The 24567-nt window shown below is 44.0% G+C and overlaps 1 protein-coding gene across 1 annotated transcript in view; it reads right to left on the bottom strand.

The window, feature by feature from the left end:
• Positions 1–9829: 9829 nt before the first annotated feature.
• Positions 9830–24567, bottom strand: part of LOC115093320 — a 211272-nt gene continuing 196534 nt past the window's right edge. Inside the window, exons 7-8 of the mRNA XM_029604958.1 lie at positions 16554–16725; positions 9830–10124 (exon numbers count right to left, since the gene is read on the bottom strand). Coding sequence (XP_029460818.1) covers positions 9935–10124; positions 16554–16725 — 362 coding nt within the window. The 3' untranslated portion in view covers positions 9830–9934. The remainder of the gene's footprint in view (positions 10125–16553; positions 16726–24567) is intronic.

Below are 24567 nucleotides of genomic sequence, written 5' to 3'. Positions count from 1 at the left end.
TGGGAGCTGGGATGGTACGTGGTGTGAGCGTGGGAGTGGAGATGTATGAGGTGTAGGAATGTGTGGGGTATGTGTGAGGGCTGTGTGCAGTGGTGTAGGGATTGTGGGAGCTGGTTTGTTTTGTTTTGTGTATGTGTGGGAGTGGAGTTGAATGTGTTGGTGTGTGTGGGTATAGGAAAGTTTGTGGGTATAGGTATGTGTGAGAGCTGTGTGCAATCATGTGGGGTTTGTGGGAGCTGGGATGGTACGTGGTGTGAGCGTGGGAGTGGAGATATGTGAGGGTGTAGGAATGTGTGGGGGCTGTGTGTGGGCTGTGTGCAGTGGTGTGGGGTTGTGGGAGCTGGTTTGGTTTGTGTTGTGTGTATGTGTGGGAGTGGAGTGAATGTGTTGGTGTGTGTGGATATAGGAAAGTGTGCGGATATAGGTATATGTGAGGGCTGTGTGCAATCATGTGGGGTTTGTGGGAGGTGGGATGGTATGTGGTGTGAGCGTGGGAGTGGAGATGTATGAGGTGTAGGAATGTGTGGGGTATGTGTGAGGGCTGTGTGCAGTGGTGTAGGGATTGTGGGAGCTGGTTTGTTTTGTTTTGTGTATGTGTGGGAGTGGAGTGAATGTGTTGGTGTGTGTGGGTATAGGAAAGTTTGTGGGTATAGGTATGTGTGAGAGCTGTGTGCAGTCATGTGGGGTTTGTGGGAGGTGGGATGGTATGTGGTGTGACCGTGGGAGTGGAGATGTATGAGGTGTAGGAATGTGTGGGCTATGTGTGAGGGCTGTGTGCAGTGGTGTAGGGATTGTGGGAGCTGGTTTGTTTTGTTTTGTGTATGTGTGGGAGTGGAGTGAATGTGTTGGTGTGTGTGGGTATAGGAAAGTTTGTGGGTATAGGAAAGTTTGTGGGTATAGGTATGTGTGAGAGCTGTGTGCAATCATGTGGGGTTTGTGGGAGGTGGGATGGTATGTGGTGTGACCGTGGGAGTGGAGATGTATGAGGTGTAGGAATGTGTGGGGTATGTGTGAGGGCTGTGTGCAGTGGTGTAGGGATTGTGGGAGCTGGTTTGTTTTGTTTTGTGTATGTGTGGGAGTGGAGTGAATGTGTTGGTGTGTGTGGGTATAGGAAAGTTTGTGGGTATAGGTATGTGTGAGAGCTGTGTGCAATCATGTGGGGTTTGTGCGAGCTGGGATGGTACGTGGTGTGAGCGTGGGAGTGGAGATGTATGAGGTGTAGGAATGTGTGGGGTATGTGTAGGGCTGTGTGCAGTGGTGTAGGGATTGTGGGAGCTGGTTTTGTTTTGTTTTGTGTATGTGTGGGAGTGGAGTGAATGTGTTGGTGTGTGTGGGTATAGGAAAGTTGTGGGTATAGGTATGTGTGAGAGCTGTGTGCAATCATGTGGGGTTTGTGGAGCTGGGATGGTACGTGGTGTGAGCGTGGGAGTGGAGATATGTGAGGGTGTAGGAATGTGTGGGGGCTGTGTGTGGGCTGTGGTGCAGTGGTGTGGGGTTGTGGGAGCTGGTTTGGTTTGTGTTGTGTGTATGTGTGGGAGTGGAGTGAATGTGTTGGTGTGTGTGGATATAGGAAAGTGTGCGGATATAGGTATATGTGAGGGCTGTGTGCAATCATGTGGGGTTTGGTGGGCGGTGGGATGGTATGTGGTGTGAGCGTGGGAGTGGAGATGTATGAGGTGTAGGAATGTGTGGGGTATGTGTGAGGGCTGTGTGCAGTGGTGTAGGGATTGTGGGAGCTGGTTTGTTTTGTTTTGTGTATGTGTGGGAGTGGAGTGAAATGTGTTGGTGTGTGTGGTTATAGGAAAGTTTGTGGTATAGGTATGTGTGAGAGCTGTGTGCAGTCATGTGGGTTTGTGGGAGGTGGGATGGTATGTGGTGTGAGCGTGGGAGTGGAGATGTATGAAGGTGTAGGAATGTGTGGGGTATGTGTGAGGGCTGTGGTGCAGTGGTGTAGGGATTGGTGGGAGCTGGTTTGTTTGTTTTGTGTATGTGTGGGAGTGGAGTGAATGTGTTGGTGTGTGTGGGTATAGGAAAGTTTGTGGTATAGGGTATGTGTGAGAGCTGTGGTGCAATCATGTGGGGGTTTGTGGGAGCTGGGATGGTACGTGGTGTGAGCGTGGGAATGGAGATATGTGAGGGTGTAGGAATGTGTGGGGGGGCTGAGTGTGGTGGTGTGGGGGTTTTGGGAGCTGGGATGGTACGTGGTATGAGCGTGGGAGTGGAGATATGTGAGGGTGTAGGAATGTGTGGGGTATGTGTGTGGGCTGTGTACAGTGGTGTGGGGATTATGGGAGCTGGGATGGTACGTGGTATGAGCGTGGGAGTGGAGATATGTGAGGGTGTAGGAATGTGTGGGGTATGTGTGTGGGCTGTGTGCGGTGGTGTGGGGATTATGGGAGCTGGGATGGTACGTGGTGTGAGCGTGGGAGTGGAGATATGTGAGGGTGTAGGAATGTGTGGGGGCTGAGTGCGGGGTGTGGGGGGTTTTGGGAGCTGGGATGTACGTGGTATGAGCGTGGGAGGTGGAGATATGTGAGGGTGTAGGAATGTGTGGGGGCTGTGTGCGGTGGTGTGGGGATTATGGGAGCTGGGATGGTACGTGGTGTGAGCGTGGGAGTGGAGATATGTGAGGGTGTAGGAATGTGTGGGGGCTGAGTGCGGTGGTGTGGGGGTTTTGGGAGCTGGGATGGTACGTGGTATGAGCGTGGGAGTGGAGATATGTGAGGGTGTAGGAATGTGTGGGGTATGTGTGTGGGCTGTGTGCGGTGGTGTGGGGATTATGGGAGCTGGGATGGTACGTGGTATGAGCGTGGGAGTGGAGATATGTGAGGGTGTAGAAATGTGTGGGGGCTGTGTGCGGTGGTGTGGGGGTTTGGGGAGCTGGGATGGGATTTGTGAGTGTGTGTGTGAGTCTCTGTCTGCTTGTGTTATTCTCTGATAACGTGCTGGATAGGGGAGGGGGAAGGGGGGTGCATTTGAAATGGAATGCTGGTGAACATTCTAGAAGCAATGGGGATTTGTTTTCAAGGCTTTTTTCTCTGAAACTATTGGCCCAGTCTGTCTAGTTTATGAACTTATCCATACTTGAAGCACTGTGGCAAATCACCAAGCAGCAGTCTGTTTGATGCACTGCTGACGGAGTTCTCTGTTGCTGCTAAGGGTCAAGGGGTCAGTTGTCACGTGATGCCCAAGCTGCACGCCCAGTGCCTGTCAGTTGAAGAGGGAGAAGGAAGCAGCAGTGCCTCTCCGCCATGTCTGTAGCCGGTCGAGTTCTGGTGTTCCTCTCCTTAGCTTGCTTGCAATGGTTCAAGAAGGGGAAATGTTATGCTCTCCTGCAACATACAGTGAACACCTTATTCACTTTCACATTGGCGCAAGGATTAGTGAGTCTCTGGTGTGGTCTGCTGAGTGAGAACGCATTTCAGCAGTCTGAAGGTGGAGTGATGCACACAGGCAGAGCAGGGATGGAGGAAGGCAGCTACATTCAGGTCAATAGGGAGTACCTACAAGATCAGGATGAGAGCCATGCTGCGAAATGTTAAGACACTATGAAGATATCACTAACACCACTGAAGGCTAAAATACCTCCAGCCCTTACCCAATAGAGCAGAAGCAGCCAACCCTGGTCCTCAAAAGCTACAAAACTGGTCTGGTTTTCACTTTTCAGGACATCCGTAAAGAATATGCATGAGGTATATTTGCCTACAGTCCAGGCAGAGCATCATTGATATCTATTTCATGCATATTCATGTGATTGGAATTGGCCACGCCAGCAGTAGTCTCTGGAATCCAAGGACACATTTAGTCATAGAGGGGGTTCTGCCTTAATGTATGGGCGTTATATGTCAGGGGCCACCACATTCGTAAATGATCATTACAGAATATTCAGACTGAGGTAATATTTACAATTCTGGTAAATGCCTGGCTTCTTGGTACTTTAGAGGAAAGAAGTCCATGCAAATATAACCAGTAGTTCCAATGACAAAAGAAATGAACTGCGTCAAATAGGTTCCTTTGTATCTGCTTTCCCTGCTACTTAATTTGTATGGAGTTACTAGAGGTAGTTAGGCATGTAGGCAGGCACGGCCTCAAAACAAAGAGCTGACACCTCTAGAAATAGAGGACTGAGTGTTGTGTGTCATAGCTCTTGCCAGTCTCTAGAAGGAGCCAGTAGCCAGATAACCTAGCAGCCATCACTTCCACCTCAACAAACAAGCTATGTGGTTTACTGTGAAACAGTACTCCGGATTTATGCAGGATGCACCTTTTTATAAATACACAAAACAAATGAGCGTTTTCCGGCTGCATAGCCATAAGCCTGGTAAATATACTAAACATGAAAGCACCCACTCCATCCTGTTGTATGTGATGTCAGGTGTGAGTTTCTAGCAAACATTTTGAATACATGAGTAAAGTCATCTCAAGCAATTATTAATTTGCATATCGTCAGTGACCTCTGCCCCAAAGGCTTTGATTCATCCTGCAAATCTAAGTTAGATTTAGGATAGAGTAGCTCTAGAAGTGTTATACTCTTACATGTTATAGACCCCCCCTTTATTCGCAAATGAGCTTCTCGTCTATTTCACAGATTTTTCACTCCTAAAACCAGAAAAACATTTCTATTGTCTCTGTTTCCACCACAAACTTCTTGTTCTAAGCAGCATGCTAACAGCTAGCTTTCTGCAGGGAGTTCTCATTTGCCTCGTCCAGGTCTGGCTGATACTGTATCTCGGGAGAAATTTGAAAGTATATCCATTTGCAGTTTATTTTACTTTCTGTCTCCAAGCTGATCACAAGATTACTCCATAATGTGAAAAGATGGTTAGTTAGGTGAAGCCCTTGTAGAGCTGCTATCAATAGCAAGGCTTTTAATACATTTGCAAAGATTAGGCCTTGCTTCGGTGTATCGGTTTGGACATATTGGAGAGTTGTTTAATGATTCCCGTCGCTCCCAGTCACTATGAATTGCTTTCTGTGGAATCCATGTAAGAAAAAGGAATAACAAGGCAAAATGAAACATTTCTTGACTACTTTTGTGCCTTGAGATCTGAATAATGATAGTATTTTTTTTTCTATAAGCAACAGCATAAAGGTATCATTGCTTTCTTTTTCTTTGTGCTAAGTATTGTTCTCCTGCACTGCAAAAGGGCACGCTCAGGATGGGGAGGGCAAAGCCTGTTAGTAATGGGGATACTTTAAAAATTGCTCCCAAACCACATATTGTATTTTATGGTATAACACAATATACTGCTATTGGATTCTGAATATGTTTTTGTCTCTTCATACTTGTGTAAAGCTGTCTATGTGGATAAATTAGGTTACTATAAACATTTACTTTTTTCACTTTGAATGTTGTTTTCTTGATCTCCATTCAGCCCTGCCAGCAACTCAATAAAGAATAATCTTCTTTCCTAGAATTTGCACCTAACTGTTTTGACTTTTGAGTTTCTGGTCAGTAACAAAGACAGATGCATCTCGGCACCCATTCTGTTAAGCTGCCATGTAATGAAGCAAGTACCTTTATCTTTAGAAGAGCAGAGAAATGCTGCAGTGCCCTGGACATCAATGTACATCTTGATTATTTTGCCACCCTGTGGCCAATAAAAATACTGCACTATAGATCCTATTTCTCATTGGAATGCTAATTTGTTCTAAACATATAGGGGCAGATTTTCAAAGGGGTACGCGCATAAGAATCGCGTGTACCCCCCGAAAACCTGTCCCAAGCTCCCCCTGCGCGCACCGAGCCTATGTTGATTAGGCTCGCCGGCGCGCGCAAGCCCCGGGAGGTGCGTAAGTCCCGGGGCTTTGCTAGGGGGGGGGGTGTGTTGGGGGGGGCGTGTTGGGGGCGGCGCGACGTTCGGGGGCGTTCCCGGGGCATGTCAGGGGCATTGTGCCAGCCTGGGGGCATTCCGGGGGCGTGGCCGAGGCCTCTGGACCAGCTCCCGGATCGGGTAATGGCACGCCAGCAGTCCACTGATGCAGGTGTAACTTTTCAAACAAAGGTAGGGGGGGTTTAGATAGGGCTGGGGGGTGGGTTAGGTAGGGGAAGGTGCGGGGGAGTGGAAGGAACGTTCCCTCCGAGACCGCTCCGATTTCGGAGGGGCCTCGGAGGGAACGGAGGCAGGCTGCGATTTTGCGCAGCCTTGCGCGTGCCGATTTTGCGCAGCCTTGTTCGCACCGACCCCGGATTTTAAAAGTTACGTGCGTATCTATTAAAATCCGGCGTACTCTTGTTTGCGCCGGTCGCGCGAACAAAAGTACGCATGGGTGTACTTTTTAAAAATCTGCCCCATAGTTCTCTGATCATTTGTTCTCTGTTCCTTGAAGCAGTGTATTCTGGCCTTCTTATGTTTATGTTCTTTAGATTGACACACAGCACCCACACTACCATAATAATCTTCTGGAATCAATGTTGACACCTTTCATCTTCAAACAATGTCAATGAGGTCATTCGATTCAAAAGTATTCATCATCATTTACAATAACAAAACATTGCTCCCCTCTGTCTTATAAGTATAGCAGGCATATGCCAGGAAGTCCTGTAGAATGGCAGTTCTCTTAAACTGAGGCAGCCTGGTAGTGCCCAGGGCACGGCCCATCACCCACCTGCTTTCTCCCTGTTTGTATATAATCCCCCTTCTTCTGTTCTGCTTCTCCCGGCCACCCGTCACAGCTATTCCCCCACATCTTTTCTCCTGCAGATCAGGTCCCGTATAGAATGATACTGTAGCTTCATTCTCAGTCTTTGTTAATAGAGGATGCCCATTTTCCGCCTTACTTTGCTGCTGATTTTGGAGACTAGTTGGAGAAATCCTGCCTCATTTAGAGTCCAGCAGTTCGCTGTTGTCGGGCATATCAGCTGAAAAGGATCCTGCTCACTGGTACCAAGCATAGCTGAAATCGGTCCTGTGCTCAAACCCCTCTATCATTTTCAGTGGCTCAGAGAGAAAACAAAGTCTGATTGGCTGAAGTGATAACACGATGACGCTCTGAGAGGAGGACAGGTTTTTTTTTTGGGGTCCGGTCATAACAGACAACGTGTGACAGAAAGTATTTGAACAGTGGCGACGTTTTCTTTCTTGCAGAAATGCCACAGGCAAGATGATGTCACGCATGTAGTGAATTTGCAAAATCTCCCTTGATGCAGGATGATCTCTGAAATGCAGCCTGTGCTGGGATTGTTATAAAAAAGATGACTGGGTCTTTATATGATGAAATACAAGATAAGCAATTTCGTAGTTTAAGCATTCGGTTGCTATTGAACTTGAATGATGTTAAAGAAGCCGATGGGAACACTTTACCAATTTAGGATAAATGATTTTTAAATGAAAACATTTCTTTAAAAAAGAGACTTTGAGACCAATGGTGAAAGTTTGAATGGCATAACACACACAAAAAAGTGGTGCATAACGAGTATTATACTTGTAGTGAATTTTGTGAAATAAAAACAAACCATTTGCAGAAGATCTGGGAAAGGTTCATTTCTTGCTGTTCAGGTCATGGGAGTAGATATTTTTAAAAGCAGCATAATAATTTAATTAATATACATTGGAAGAGAAAAGAGTTGCATACCCTGTAGAATCAACAAATGGCAAGCAAACTATTTTAGGGCCATTGAAAGCAGGAAGTTAAAGCTAATACTTTTTTATTGTCGTTTGTACTAAATTGCAAATGATTTAACAAATGGGATAGTGTACAAAATAAATAGTGCACATAATCACAGTGGAGAATTTGCACGCACACTATTTGTAGAGATCTTCAATTTCAGTTTTTATCTTATGTTGCTTGGAATCTCGATATTAGAACAAAAATGAAATCAGTGGAAAATAAGACTTTTCTACTGATTTTGCTCCTGTGTGTTATATCAAAGTAATTTTTCCACTGATTTTTTGTTATAAAATTGAAATAGTCAGGCAAAATAAAATAAAAACTGAAAACGAAGATCTCTAATTATTTACCCTTTTTTTGCTTGTGCTATTTTTCGCTTGTGAATCATTGCACAAAATTAAGGGAAAGACTTTAATGAAATGAGAAATCATGCAAGTCAGCTCATTAGTGATTTTGCAATAGTAAATAGGGATGTACATGGTCAAAAAATGTTGTTTTACTTTGTTCATTCATTTCATAGGTCACACTCATTCATCAGGTTTGTTTGAAACAAAAAAGAATATTTTTCATTTCATTCATTTTTTTCATTTTCCATTGACATCAATGGGGGAAGACCCCCTTTGACGTCAAAGAAAAAGAAAAAATGGGCTGGGGCCCAGGACCAGGCCTAATGCTACAACCATTCATAAGGTTAGATCGGTTATTTACTCTTTCGGATAATAGAAAGACCAGGGGGCACTCCATGAAGTTAGCATGGGGCACATTTAAAACTAATCGGAGAAAGTTATTTTTTACTCAACGCACAATTAAACTCTGGAATTTGTTGCCAGAGGATGTGGTTCGTGCAGTTAGTATAGCTGTGTTTAAAAAAGGATTGGATAAGTTCTTGGAGGAGAAGTCCATTACCTGCTATTAATTAAGTTCACTTAGAGAATAGCCACTGCCATTAGCAATGGTAACATGGAATAGACTTAGTTTTTGGGTACTTGCCAGGTTCTTATGGCCTGGATTGGCCACTGTTGGAAACAGGATGCTGGGCTTGATGGACCCTTGGTCTGACCCAGTATGGCATTTTCTTATGTTCTTATGTTCTTATCCTGTTGCTGAGGCCCAGGCCCAATGCCAAAGTCCGGCCAAGGCCAGACCCCATTGCAGAGGCCTGGGCCTGGACCTAGGACTAGGCCCAATGCCAGGACTCAGCCAGAGGTAGTATCCTATCACAAAGGCACAAGCCTAGGCCCGGGCTCGATGCCAGGGCCTGGCTGGGGCCAAGTCCCATTGCCAAGGCCCAAGATTGATTCTAGGCCTAGATTTGATGCTGGGGCCGGCCTGAGTCTGACTTGGCACTGGTACCCAGCCTCATCTGGGCTTCAGTCAATCACTGGAGCTCAGATGAGGCTGGATACCATTGCCAAGGGGAGGAACAAGGCCTAGGCCCAGGCTCAATGCCAGGGCCAGGGTTGAGGATGGGTCCTGTTGCTGGGGCCAGGCCTAGGCCCAAGCTCAAAGCCTAGGCCTGGGCTAGTTGCCAGAATCTGGCAAATGCCTGATCCCATTGTTAGATCCCAACCAAAGCCTAGGCCCAAATGCCATGTCCTGACCAAGACATGACCTCAGCCAGGCCCTGGCATCTGACCTGTGCCTAGGGCTGGCGTCCATGACAGAACCTAGCCTTGGCTGTTCTCTGGCATCAGGCCAGGGCATCGGCAACAGGACTTTGAAGGGAGTAGGCTGAAGGCTAGTCACTCCAGAGACCCTTTGTTTTTGTCTTTTTTAATGCGTACATGTGAAAATACCCCAACATTTTCAGGTATTTTTGTCTGAGGCTAATTTTTGGTTCCTTCCATTCAAATGAACTGAAAATGGCATAATACATTTTGCTCATTCATTTAAAACTAATGTATATCCCTAATAGTAAATCCATGCACAAGAAACACACAAATGGTCCTTTTCCTGCACATCTTAACTACACCTCAGGAAGATGGTTTACTTTTTTCTGTGAATAAAAGCAATTTCTTGCATAGATAATCGTTGCAAACCTCATTTGCATGAATGAGGCTCATTGCTGCAAAGGAATTCACAGCTTAGTACATCAGGGCCCTAGAAATAAAGAGAAAAAGCGGTTAAATTGTTTATAAAGCACTGTACTTTTTTCAAATGCTGTAAGAAAATGATTGCTATATAGATTTGTATTTGCATAAGAAAAGGCAAAAAAATTGATTTTTTTTTTTTTTTTAAATCTGAAATTTTCATATGAAAATGCAGTGATGTATTTTCTGAAGAGGGTGGGTTGGCTTCTGCCTTGAACCCTTTTCATCTTTAATTAAGATGGTATTCTGGCTTCTTCAGGCAATTTAGCTGCCTTCTTCAGGCAATTTGATTCATTTTCTAAAGGCCGAGCCTCACTGCATTCCCCAACGTAAGAGATTAATTTCATCTCTATGGACTTGTTATCACTGGATGGGCAGCATTTCCTCTCCAAGTCTTTCTGAAATGCAGCTATTCTCAGAAAGCTAAAAAGAAAGTAAATTTATATTTAATTTCACTCATGTAAAGCGCATGAAATATACTTCATCGATCTTTTATATGTAAGCATCAGCTTCTGCATCATTCAATTACAAATTTTAATTTCATTTAAAGATGCTTTCCTAGGCTTTAACCTCAGTTTGGAGGCTTTATTAGGACTCTGAAATGGGACCAAATATAAATAAATATCTTTAAGAAAATTATCTACCTTTGGGCCTCATTTACTAAGCATTTTTCCCATAAGCACAGAAGGGGAGAAAAGCCTTAGTAAATCAGGTCCTTGCTAGGAAGGTTTGTGCTTAAATTTCATACACATAGAGAGGTTCATATTCAAAGGCATTTAGCTAAATAGCTCTCAATTTATCCTCCTAAATGCCGACTTTTGATTATTTCCCCCTACTTATCTTCCTAAACCTTTGCTGGATATCTCATTATCTCATTATCTAGCTAAGACTTAGTCATATAACTTAGGGGCATTCTGGGAGGAGTTAGGTTAGCTAACTGGGAGATTTTTCAAAATGCTAAAAATATAGCGGAAATATCACCCGCGATGAAAAAAATGGGCATGGTTAGGGTGAGAGCCTCTGTATAGTCAATATGACGTGCTATGTATGTACCACTGTAAGCGGGACACTTTCAACTCGGGGCGGGTTTGGAGAGGGGGGGGAGGGGGTTTACATACACAGACAGAGGAATTAACTGCAAATGTGAATTCACTGAAGAATGTCTACTGTTTGAATCGATGAAAGGTACCAACAAGAGGAGTTGATTTGCACAATTCAAGTCTCCTCTTGTTGGCATCTTTCATCGATTCAAACGATAGACATTCTTCAGTGAATTCACATTTGCAGTTAATTCCTCTGACTGTGTATGTAAACCCCCCTCCAAATCCGCCCCGAGTTGAGTGCCCCCTCTTACAGTTCTCCATTTTCCCTGCCAATGTGTGTGTGTGTGTGTGTGTGGGGGGGGGGGGTCATGCCATAGAGCTGTCCTGAGTTAATCAGCTGTCTTTAAGATTGTCCCCTCCAGTTAGCCGGCCATATGGGCCTCATCGTTCTTTCGCTGCCTTGACTATCATTTTCTTTCTGTTTTTTGCAAACTGCATATCATATCAGGGATATAAAGTGACATTGTGTTGTGTTTTATTTTTTTCCCTTTATTTCATTGTATTTGTTGTCTCATTTCTTTCATCTTGTTTATTTATAATGAAAAATTTAAAAGAGAAGGACAAATTAAAGCAAAAAGACAATGTTGGGCCTTTGGAGAAAGGTATAAAATCCCTCTCTGCCCTCCACTCTGATCCGTTATCCCCTCTTATTTTTCGTTTTCTTCACGAGACAGACATGAATGCCAATCACATCCCCTTCAATTGCCTCAGGTACAAACTGGGTCATTCATCAAGCTGTGTTAGGTTTTTCATGCACGTTATATTGCGTAAATAGCGCAATATATGCAATAATTTGCATTTCCCCGTCCAGATACCCTCCCCATATACAATGACCTTCTTTGCATGCAATTTGCATGCATGAATAATGCAAATGCATGCAAAGAAGGTTATTAATAAGCAACTTGTTGCCAATATTCTATCTCGGCCGCGATAACATAACAACGCCTCCTAGGAAAATGTTGGATGTCTGGTGGGAGGCCCGGGACCCTAACACGGGTCCTCAGGCTCCCACTACACATTTAAAATAGCCGTAAAAAAATAAAAACTACGGCCAAACTGGGAAGTTGAGGAGGGGGAATCAGTGCTAACCCCCATTTCAAACCAGGGCCGCTGGTTGAGGCAGCCCCGACTCCTCAAAAATGAAAAGTAAGTGCAAATATTCACGCGGCAGCAGTGGTCCATCCCCCTGCCCCCCCCTTCATAGCCCTCCTTACCTTATCCTAGATCCTCTGTCGGGGACAGGTGAACCCTCGCACCCATCCTGGTCATCGCCATTTTCCAAAATTGTGCCGACCTGACCTTGCCCCAGCATTGTTACTGGGGTAAGGTCTGGGGATTGGATCCAGGCACATGTCCCTGATGTGGGATCTAGGATAAGGGGGGTAGGGGTCTGAGCATTTGGGGGGGGTCCAGGGGGTGGGGTGTTTGGCTGGAGCCTTCAGTGGCTGGGGGGGGGCGCTGGTCAATTTGGGGGGCTGGGAGGTGGGAGGTTTGGCTGAAGCCTTGGGGGGGTTGGGAGGTACGCTGGGGCCATCAACACCGCACACATATTTGCACTTATTTTTTTGCTTTTGGGGAGTCGGGATCATCTCACCTGGAGACCCCGGGTTAAAACAAAAGTCAGCATTGATCTCTGCTCAACCTTTCCATTTGGCCACAGTGTTTTGTTTTTTTTTTTGGGGGGGGGGGTGTCGGTGGCTCTTTAAAACGATGGTGATCCCGTGAGGTTTGGGGCTGCTTGTCACGTTAAAGGGCTGCTTGCAGCATTGTTTTATATCATAGTGTTTGGCCGTGACACAAATGTCACTCCATTTGATGCATTTTTGAGGGAGGGGGTCCTACTATCGCAGCGATATCCCCCCACGATAGTGGGACCCTCTCTTGCGAACAAACAACGCAACTTGATGTGAGCCCTCTGGGGGACAGGGAAAATACCTACAGTACCTGGATGTAACTCGCCTTGAGCTGCAAAGAAAAGGTGTGAGCTAAATACAATGCATCTGCCTTGCAAGAGGTATGCTTAGAAATGGTGGAAGTAGGCCAAAGCCTGGGCCATTAATTTATTCCATACAAAATGGTGCCAGCCTGGGTCTTGGACTGGCTGGAGCTATTTTGTCTGGAAGAACTTAGCAATGGCACCAGCCTCAGTCTGCGTGCATCATTTCAAAGCATAATACTTGCAGGGTAGGAGCAATCGGGCAGCACTCCTGCCCATAAGGAAAACAAAAAAAATATGGTAATAGGGTTCAGGAGGTGGGAAGATCGGAAGGCAGACCTGAGAGGTGCATTGTTTCTTTATTTTATTGTCAGCTGTGGTGATATTTTGGAATGAATCAATTAAAAATGAATGACATTTAATTTGCTTTTCTTTTGTTTCATTTTAAAAATTATTTGAAACGAAATGGGGAAGTTCATTAAAAATGGCCTCTTTTGTTTCACACCAATGCAAAATCTCTTCTAAATATTTTATGATGCATAGTTTTCTTTTATAAAGTAACACACATTAAGAAGAAAACCGAATAGATTGAAATCAAATGACATGCAATAATAATTTCTTTAAAGCACCATTCCATCAGATTGGCTAATGTGGAGGCAGATTTAAGTACTGGAAAACAAATAAGCACAAAATAAAAGAGTACAAAAAGAGTACAGATCAGAACTGTGAATGCGGATTGTCCTCTAGTTCTGAGCAGGGCCTGGTCCCTTCATCAGGGTGCAGCGAATAAGTTAATACTAAGTGCTGGTAGGCTCTTGCAGCTGCCAGGAGTGATAGAAAAGCACCACGTCAGCTGGGAGAAGGATAAAAACCTCAATCCTCACCCGTAGTCTGATTGGGAAGTTTTGGATGGGGGCTTCTGGGGAGGCAGGGGGTAGGGTGAAATACTGTCTGCCCTGCAAAAGTAATTCATCATCAGGTGGTGGGAGGAAGGAATGGGGGATCTATCTGCCCTGGGGACTGAATTTTTTCATCTGTGAATAGAGAGAGGATTCTTGTCTGTTGGTCAGCCAGATCTAGGCCTGTTATTGCCAAGTCAGGTGCCTAGCACTAGAAATCAGTGCTAGGTACTTAATTTGCTTTCATCAACCTCACTACACCTCTTTCTCATCAGAATTGTAAATTTAGGAGCTCATACTTAGTGGATTTTCAAAGGATCAAAATTATGTTCTTAATGCGGCCCCTGTGTACCACAGAAACAATTGCAGAGTGTAATGTGCAGAGAGTGCATTGTAGTTAATATGATTTCTCCCTATGGGAAGTCCTAGAGAGGGCAAAAGAGCAGGGAAGGTTCCAGGTAGTAAAAGGTTATCTTTTGGTCAGGAGGTAGTTCTGAATCTCTTGACAGACAGACTAGTTCAGGTTTGAAAGGTAAATATAACCCTGCTCAGAGCAAGGGTGGGGCTCCCCTATAGTGACCAGGTGAAGAGAAGGCAGCAGCTGGAGCCCTCTCCAGGGATTTCAAGGGGAAAAGAGGAGAGTTTGGCAGAGATACTCCAGCAGTGTCTCAGGGAGCCTGAGCGAAGCATCTGAGAGAGTTACCCCAGACTCCCCAAAGCAGAGAAGGTGATCCCCAATGGACAGGGGGTTACACTAACTTCCAAAGTTAAGGGTCTAAACACTGTGAAAATTGACCAGTATGTTACTATGAGGCCAATATTCAGAAAGCCGGTATGCAAACATGTTATTAGGCTAAAGTTATCTGGATAATTTGTTCCGGATATTCAGCAGGATAAACTCCTCTGAATACACTACACTCAGGACCGGATTTAGGCAAGGGCACTGTAGGCAATTGCCTCCAATGCCAAATTCTTCTAGGCACCAGAGCATCACTGATGCTGCCTACGCCTAAATCCACATCTTCTGCCATGTTGCCATTTCCCTCCTCGGGTGGCATGGGCTCCGGTTAGGGTAAGGAAAACTAAGAAAAATCAAGGTGAGGCCTTCATCAGCCCTCTCGCAATGACTGACCCTGGGGGCCCCTGCCCTTAACATGGGTTTCCCTGGTAACAAGAAGCTCGCCACTCAACAAGATCCTGGAGACCCCCTCCTGGTTCCTCAAAACCCTTGCTGGGAGCGTGGGAATCTTCTACCTGCTCCCAGCCACTTCCAGTGTTGCTCTGACGACAATGCTGGAAGCACACCATGCTGTTATGGTTTGCTTGCAGAGGATATTACAGTGTTCCAGGCAGGGATTTCAGGGATCTAGGAGGAGGGTCGGGGAGGGGGTCTGGGGGATTGGAAGGGTACAATGGAGGTAGTGGATGGGTAGGAAGTGGGGAAGAAGGGGATCACCATTTAAGTTGAAAACTGGGGAAGGGGATGGGCTGCCCTCAGCTCACTAGCACCAACTGGATTTTTTTTATTTAGTAGGTTAGGGTGGGAGTGAGGGGGATAGTGTGTTGCACTCATAATTATTTGTATATGTTTTAAGGGGTGGGGGCCTGGGGAATGGGATCTATGGACCCCAAAACTTTATTTTAGTTCCAGTTAAGTGGCAAGTTATCCAGCCACATGCAGCTGGGTAGCTTTAGGACTACTCTTCGGTAGTCCTAGAGTTATCCAGCTAACTTAGCAGGATGCAGCTGAATGTTGGTTAAGTTAGCCAGATAACTGCTCTGCTTAGAGATATGTCTTTATCCAGCTACAGTTTAGTCTGATAATTACTTATCTAGCTAAAAGTTGACCAGTCTGGGGGGGGGGGGGGGGGGGGTATGTAAACACCATGTTTATGGGGCTAACATGGTCATTTATCAATAGCAACATAGTGTATGGTGATGCAAATCAGAAAAGGAGGTGGAGTTTTGTAAAGTGCTGCTGAGAGAGAGAGAGAGAGAGAAGCCATAGTATCCTCACACTAGATAGGTATTTATAACTCTATGGGAAGCCCACCTAGTAACTTGATGTGAGGTTTAGTTATTAGTGTAGGGTTAGGGACCACTTTGACATTCAAAGTGAGATGTACAAACAGCACAGTGCTCTCTTGTGAAGATTTGATGACCTTCGGAGTGAGGAAACTCAGCCAAAGATGAGATTTATGCAATGTTCTCTCAACTTAGATTGATGTTACCCAGGTAGAGAGTCCATCAAGCTAGGTTGAGAGAACATTGCACAAATCTCATCTTTGGGAGAATTCCCTCATGCCGAGGGTCATCAAATCTTCACAAGAGACCACTGTTCTGTTCGTACGACTCACTTTGAATGTCAAAGTGGCCCCTAACCCCTACACTAATACCTAAACCTCACTACGAATTACTAGGTGGGCCTCCCATAGAGATATAAATACCTATCTAGTGTGGGGACATCATGGCTTCTCTCTCTCTCTCATAATAAACATGGTCCCCTCAGTGGTTGTATGTAGGAAATACCACAATTCTAGTACTTATCTCAAAGTGCAAAAAACTTAGTACACTGCCTATTACCATAAAACATACCCCTTTTTCTATCACATGCATTATTTAGTGCATTTTGATAAATCCAGGCCTAAGTTTGTAACTTAGTTGGACAAATCCTTTTGATAAGTTACTTGTGGTAAAAATGTGATTTTTCAATGGACAGCACAGCCTTCACCATTCATCTTCAGTCATTACAAATTCCATGCAGTATTCTTTCCCTCCTTGGTATACTGATTTTCTACAATTCCATTTTTGTCAATATCTATATATATATCTATATATATATATAGATATATATATATATATAATTTGAAAAATGTGAAGATTTATACTGTTTGCTGTATCATTTCGAACTTACATATTATTTCTTGTTGCTGCATTGTCTATGAAAAAGCAGCACAGCAAGATGAACAGAGAGGTTAGCAGGGCTATTAACATGCACACAATTATTATGTGGTTTCTGGAATGATGTCTGGTCAGCAAAAATGATGCAAGAAGATTGTCTTCTTCTTGATTCACAAGAATTGTTTCTAAGAAAATAAGAAATATGTATGGTTACATTATCAGACAGTATGCTCAAGATACTCATGAATGTCTGCTAGATTGGCCTATTTATTGTATCAAGTAAAGATATTTGAAATTTTACTCCAAAATCAAAAGTGTGAAAACATTTTGCTCCTTGCAAATTATCTGTAATAAATAATATCCTTTTGCTGCCTGAATGTTTTCACTCCAACCGCAGAGCTCCAGCTTTACTGCCAGCGCTGCTGCTGAGGTCAGCACATAGGGACCACATAATCTGGCGGCCCCGTGCTCACAAGCCCCGCCTCCAATATGGAAACCCGGAGAAGGTGGTGACACTTCAGTGCCTATGAGCGTGAGCCTGCAGGCTTTACTCGCTTCCTGCATTGCTTCCTGCAGTGCCAGCACTGGAGCTGGAGCTCCAAGGCTGGTTTTGGAAGAGAGAACTGAAGGACCGGCTGAAGGCAAGGGGTGAAGGGGGGAGGTTATCTCAGACAACTGGAGGTCCCCTCCAACAATGATAGTGTCGAGGGACGGCAGAAGGAAAGTTTGTCCCTGACTGTCATTTGATTTTTCATTATTTGTCTCTCAAGAGTTCTGCCATAATTTTCAAGTTCGATATTTCTCCTGGACACTTTACACACAAGTTTTCACCTTTATATCAAAACCTACACCAGATTTTGACTTTTAGCATGAAAGCTTTTCCATTAAATACTATATAGAGTAAACATAAAACTTGCACATAGCCAGCAGCTAAGACAATGTCAAACTTTGATTTGTTCTTCATATAAATCCAAGCATAAGAAAAAAGATAAGATACAAACTATATTTCTAGCATTGCCTTCTTCATATGGTTTGGATGGCTGTGAAGAATAAAGAATCAAAGCTTTTACATTTCTTAGCAGCTGGCCATTTGCAAGCTTTCTGTTCTCTTAACCTCCGTGAGGCTCATCTACAACTGGTTGGCACCAGTCCTAATGCTTGCAGGCAAACAGGATAGCATATAAGAACTCAATGCCAAGAGGTCAGCAATAAAGACTTGAGAGCACCCCTTACTGGTATATGTCATTTCAAAACTCTCAGAAACATCTGAGTATGCTGGCCCATAATTACCATTCTGGATTCACAAATATTTGAACTCAAATCTCTGACTGACATAAAAAAACTTAAAGTAGTCAGACACATAAAGTCCAGAGCCTTTCTCTGAATCTTGGCTGTAAATAATTTTTCAGTGGCCAAATAGCTTTCTCTAGCTGCAAGAAATATTATGGTAATTTTTTTTTTAGCATGCTGAGGACATCATTTTTAATCTACTTTCTTCCACTGGTACAGATGAGACTGTGTTGGGTCTTTCGGAGTCATTTTGTGATCATTAGTTTGTGGATATGTTCACTTTGGGGAGAAGTGAAGAAAAAAATCAAAAATCATATGTCTGTGCCACCCAATAAAGGCAACTGAAGAAAATTCTTACCAAAAATGTATGTACATGGTATCATACAGACCGGATCATTCATCAAATTGCGTTAAGAACATGCCATACTGGGTCAGACCAAGGGTCCATCCAGGGGCGGATTGTGGGAAAATAGTGGCCCAGGGGATTTTTCTTCATACTGGCCCATGGGTACCCAATTACACATACAATTTGGTGAGTCACCAAATACAGAATAAAGGGACTATAAAATATACACAGAAATGCACAGACAAACTGAACTGGAAATCACAACAAGTTAGACTGTATGTAATGCAGCAATGGAAAACTGAAAATACCATCATTTCTCATAAAACATCAAGCAATAAAATCAATAACTATAAAACATCAATCACAATAGGAAAATCATACTAAAAATATACATTTCAAAACTGCTGATGAATAGAACCTCCAGTAATTTAACTCATTACAAATTTTTGAAAACTTCCCAAACACAAATAAAATATTTCAAAAACAGCAGACATCAAATAATATTCAATAATTAAAACTAATAAGGATATAAATCAATCCCCGGTTCTCCATACCTAAGAACTTTTAATTCCAGTCACCTTGAGATGGTCATGAATTAGTCGTTCTCTAGCACACATCACCCTCATATGCTCACTCATGCATACACACACACAGTCTCCCTCTCTCACTGATGTGCTTGCTTGCTCTCACACAGATGCTTACTGACACACATGCTCTCACTCACGGCCTTATGCATGCTTTCACACACATGCTGACTCATTCACTCTCCCTCACACACATGCTCACTGACACACTCACCCTATCTCACTCACACATGTTCAGTGGCACACAAACTCTGACTCATCCGTCCAGTCATGCTCATACACATGCTCAGACTTATGCACACTCACACATGCTGACTCATTCACATGCTCACTGACACATTCGCCCTGTCACGCTCACAAATTTCAGTGGCACACAAACTCTGTCTCATCCATCCAGTCACGTTCATACACATACTCAGACTTATGCACACTCACACATGCTGTCATTCTCTCCCTTGCACACATGCTCACTGACACACTTGCACTCTAACTCTCACACATGTTGATGTACACACCCTCACTGCCTCATACATTCAGACATGCTCACTTATGTTTGCTTTTCTCCCCCTCGTTTTCCGGACCCCCGCTGGACCCCCAGGGACTTTTGGCCAGCTTGGGGGGGCCTCCTGACCCCCACAAGACTTGCCAAAAGTCCAGCGGGGGTCCGGAACGACCTCCTGCAGTCGAATCGTGTTGGTCTATGGCCGCCGCCATTTTGCGCCGCCATTTTGAAAAATGGCGCCGGCTGAAGACAGCACAATTCAATTGCAGGAGGCCGTTCTGGACCGCTGCCGTTCCGGACCGCCACTGGACCCCCAGGTAATTTAAGGCATTTGGGGGGGGTTCGAGAGGGTGGGGGATTTAATTTAAAGGGTCGGGGGTGGGTTTTAGGGGGTTTTAGTGTGCCGGTTTTCCTGCCCTCCCCCTTCCCCCGATTTACGATTTTTTGACGATAAATCGGGGGAATTGGTATTGTATCGTGGCCCTAACGATTTTTGACGATTTAAAATATATCGTACGATATTTTAAATCGTCAAAAAACGATTCACATCCCTAGTAACTGGGGAGAGTGCAGGCTATCAAATAGGTGGGTTCAGAGGACCTAGCAGTTAACTGGGTAAATTGGTAGACAAACTGGTGAAACTGGCAATGGCGTGGACATGTGCCCATTATAAAAATCCCTATCTTATGCTATAGAATCATTAATTGTGTGCCCAGGCGTGTTCCCACTTAAAACTGGGCACAAATGTGTGTGAATCTAGGCTATTTTATAATGGACATGCATATATGCGCGCAAGTTATAAAATGGCCACGTATCTGGTCATACGCCAATGCACACGTGCCAAAGTGCACCTGCGCGCTGGTTTGAAAGATATCGTCCCTGCATATAACCATGTTACTACAAGCAAGCTTTACACGTACAGCTTATAGTCAAAGCTTTCTCAACAAATAAGATCATCAGCTGTTCAGCAACACCAATTTATGACAGCACCGTGCTTGGGACTAAATTTCCATACATCGAGTTATTGACAATGTATGCACTTCTCAAAGGCCGACAATGCTGGATTGTTTATATCCCAGTGAATATTTTTTAGGGGCATCTCTTCTGACTTCAACTTTTATTTTGAATGATTTGTTTCTTTTATTTTAAATGGAAGCGATGCTGCATTTTTTTTTCCCCATCAGCAGCAATTGCAGATGGAAAGACTTCTTATTGGAATGGTTCCACTGCTTAAAAGCGATTGAGATTTAAAGAAAACAGTACCCACTGCACACCGGGGTAAATATTTCCTTATCTTCAGGCCCTGGATATTGCCGGGCCATGCCCTTACAATTATTTGACCTACTGATTCAATGTAAATGGTTATATGCTCAGGGTTTTATTCACAAGTGGGAATTGTTATCTTTGGAAGATTTGTGAATGCACGGTGGCATAACCGTTTAGAGGTTTATTTTACCTCTACATGGATATGGTATTCAACCTTGAAGGTCGGTATAGAAAAATGTTAAATAAATAAATAAAATACAGCCAGCAGTGAATTCTGTTTATTAAAACAATCTGCTGTCCTTGCTTCTTTCCACTAAATGAAACTCTGATATTCACCCAGAAAAATGATGAATAATTATTTTCCACTGATGTTCTCCCATTTTTATTCATGTCCCAGAAAAAATAAAAAAATACCCCCCTCCCCCACCCCAAATGAAGGTCCCATTTATGTACAAATACCCCTCAGGATAAGGCCTTTTCTGTCATTCAGCATTTTAAATCAGAGCTCCACACCTACTACAGTAGCTACTGATTTTCTTTGAGAACAGGCCTTGTTTATATTTGACTAGGATTTTTTTTTCTACAAATCAACGGGGGGCTGCATTAGTCTCCAAAATAGCAAATCATTATGTTGGAGATTTTGAATATCTCTTTTTTTTTTTATATTGCTCTCTCTATTAGGATATTCAGTTTTGGCAGCAGTACATAGATGATATTTTCATGATCTGATCAGGTAACCAAGTTGTCATTACTGCTTTTTTCATGTGGCTTAATCAATGTGATGCAAACTTACAGTTTCCTCATCCAATTAGTACACACTGTATGGCATTTTTTGACATATTGATCTCTTTGCGACAAAATTTCTGTTATGTTTTGGCGGTCTGCAGGCTCCTCTCGTGGACCACCACACTCACATCTGGATCCAGGCCACCCCTCATGATGCTGCTAATGCTTTCTCTCCTGCCCGCGCAGCAGGACGCCACCAATTCTCTTCGTGATGGAATGCCACTGCCTTCCTGCCAGGCTTCCCTAGGTGTGCACACACTCAACAGCAGGTGATTAAAGGGCTTGCAGCAAGAAATTCCCTGTGGTACTCACTGATTACCTCACAGGCTTAGGTCTATTTAAGGACCTTCTGCTCAACCCTTCCTTCCCTTGGCAACAGGTCTCCCTATAGGAAGTGTAGTGTGAGTTGCCTCAGCGTTCCCAAGTTCCTCCATCTTGTCTTCAGTTCTTGGACCTCATTTTGTCTCCAGTTTCAATGGTCATTGTCTTTATCTTCAGTTCCTTTTCAGTTCTTGTGGTCAGTTCTTCTGTGTTCTACGTCTCCTCTTCTGCTGTCCATCGGTCTCAGATGGCTTCGACCCTTGTGCCTCATCTTTTTCTCTGCTCTCCCCACTAGCCTTGGGAAGATGGCTGCTGCCGCGTCTGCAAGCGTGTTCTCCGGCGTCCCTGGAACGGCTATGGCAAAGCCTCACGCCATGTTTCTCCTAAGGGCCTCCTAGGGTGCACGCTTGCACGCCACCCACGTCTTTATCCACGTCATGGCGGGAACCTCAGGGGGGGGCATCCCCCTCGAGTGACGTCACGTCATCCGGGTATTTAACCTATGCTTGCTTGCTAGCTTGTTGAGTTAGCAAGGATTGGATTGGATTGTGATACGGATCGATTAGGATTAGACTCGTCCAGTCTAAGCTACTCTGCCGCTTCCTTGCTGCCGCTGGAAGCCCTCTCTGCCCTTCGGGGTATACTCTAACCTGGGTACCCGCTCCTCGGGGGCCCTCTGCTTTCTTTCAGGTGCCTTACTGGAATCAGGTACTCGCTCGAGGGCCTGCTTTCCCTGCCTCGGTGCCTGTTACCATCTACTTCTGCCTGGTGGAATCATCAACCTTACAGCTACCATCCAGTGAGTAATCTAATTCTCAATCTGTCTCATCTACAGCTCTGCCGTGCTGGGAAACTTATACCTGGATATCCTTATACCATCTTGGTGAGACGGGTTCCCTCTGCCGAGGGTCCCTGGGCTGCTACCTCTGGATCACCTCACTACTGCCACCTCTGGTGGTATATCTCAGCTGTACACTAAAAGACAAAACTCTGTGTTTGTGCGTCCTGAGTCTAGCCCAGTACAGTGGCTTCCCATGGTGCTCCTCCCCGTGGGCATGGTCATCTCCCACAGTACCCAAGAATCCACTCAAACACCTCGAAACCATAACATCTGCCCATCTGTGCTGCTTCTGCCTTCTTGCCTACCTATCTGTCCCACCTTCCCTTGGAGAGATACTCAATACTGACCTTAGCTCATCTTCTGGACTTTCTTTTAATGCCGCCTGCCATTGACCTCTGCCGCTTACTGGACCTTTCTTGAATGCTGCCTGCCACTGACCTGAGCTTGCCTTTGACTTTGCCTGCACACCCGTCTCTTTTATGGAACTTGTGACCATCAGCAGAGGCCTCACCTAAGACCTGCCGACCCCGGCACCCAAAGGTTCAACCCGAGGGGAACAAGGGCAGCATGGGTGAAGCTCCACCTGGGCCTCTGCTTGATTCAACTCTACCAGCCAATGGTGGGGACCTGCAAGGCTCCACCTTGCAGGTTGTGCCAACTTTATCTCGGTTCAAGGGTTCATGCCCGCAACAATCTGCTTCAGTTTTTGATCTTTAGGAAGAGGATTGTTACAACGTATTGAAATATTCTAGTTTTCATCTGTGTAGACTTTGAGATAATTTGATATGTTTTTCTATATTAATTAGTTTTTGTTGCTGCAACCTTTACGTTATTTTTAACAATAATTTTATTGCTTATGTCTGAGGAAGGTTTTCGGATGCTGAAACGCTATTGGTGTTGGATGTTTATTAACATTTTCTAATTAACATAGTACATCCATGCAGTTTGTCAACATTTCAGCAGAATGACCAACTCTTGTTTTAGGCTTATATCAACCCTTGAAGAAAACTCATTATTTACGTTTTGGATTTTTGTCAATGTTTCCTTTTAAGGCAAGTGAAGATAAGTGAATTTATACTATTTGGATTGATTTTGATGCTGCTTATTTGCAGATTGAAAAACAAACAAAAAAAACCCCAATGGCATGATAGATAAATATAATTTAGTGCTTGATATGAAACACTATCTAACACAGAAATAATATAGCACTCTGCAAGATACCATATACATTATTGTTTGGTAAGAATTTTCTTCAAGTTAATTTTATTGGGTTGCAGGACATATGATTTGTGTTTTTTTTCCTTCACTTCTGTTTTATGATAATTGTATGATAGTGAAAAGTGCCTTGCTTTTTTTGTGGTGGTAATTTACTTTGGGAAGTACATGCTTTTACATTTGATGCCTCACTGATTCTTTGTTTCACTTTCAAGGGTACCTGAATAGAAAGAATTACATTTAAAAAAGTTTCAGATAAAGGGGCTACTAGGGCTATAATTATAACCATTGAGTAAGAATCTTTTCATGCATCTAATTGTTTCATGCATAACCATACAACAAAATGGCACTGGTCTGAGATCTCAAAACTGGCTAATGCCATTTTCAAATTGGGACCCAATGGAGAAGAAGAGGCTGAGGATTACTCTCTCATTTAGGCTACTGGGACCCCAAAGTCAGAGGAGAGGGAGATAAGGGAGAACTTGAGGGTGGATTTATTTAATTTATATTGGTGGTGCTGGGGGGCAGAGGCTTTGGGTTTGGAAGAAGGGAACTTGGTTCTTTCCTTTAATTTTTTCCCCCATTTTTTTTCACTTTGGTGTTTATTTTGGGTGAAATAAAAGAAACAAACTGAAATAAATATCAAAGAAACAATGAAATGGAAAAACAAAATAAAATTAAAAATACTTACATGTACAACCCTCATTCTCAGTATAATTAACAGTCCACTATACCACTGTTTACTGTGTGACTCCAGTGTAGTATTATACAGAGATCTGTCTTTTAGATACATTTCTAAAGATCTACTTGACATTTAAGGTCCCAGAATTGGTTAATTTCAACAACTATAGAGTGGAATGCATCACATGATTACTG

Source organism: Rhinatrema bivittatum, chromosome 6, assembly GCF_901001135.1.
Source record: "Rhinatrema bivittatum chromosome 6, aRhiBiv1.1, whole genome shotgun sequence".
In the NCBI taxonomy this organism is placed as follows: domain Eukaryota; kingdom Metazoa; phylum Chordata; class Amphibia; order Gymnophiona; family Rhinatrematidae; genus Rhinatrema; species Rhinatrema bivittatum.
This window is presented reverse-complemented; position numbering and strand designations above follow the sequence as displayed.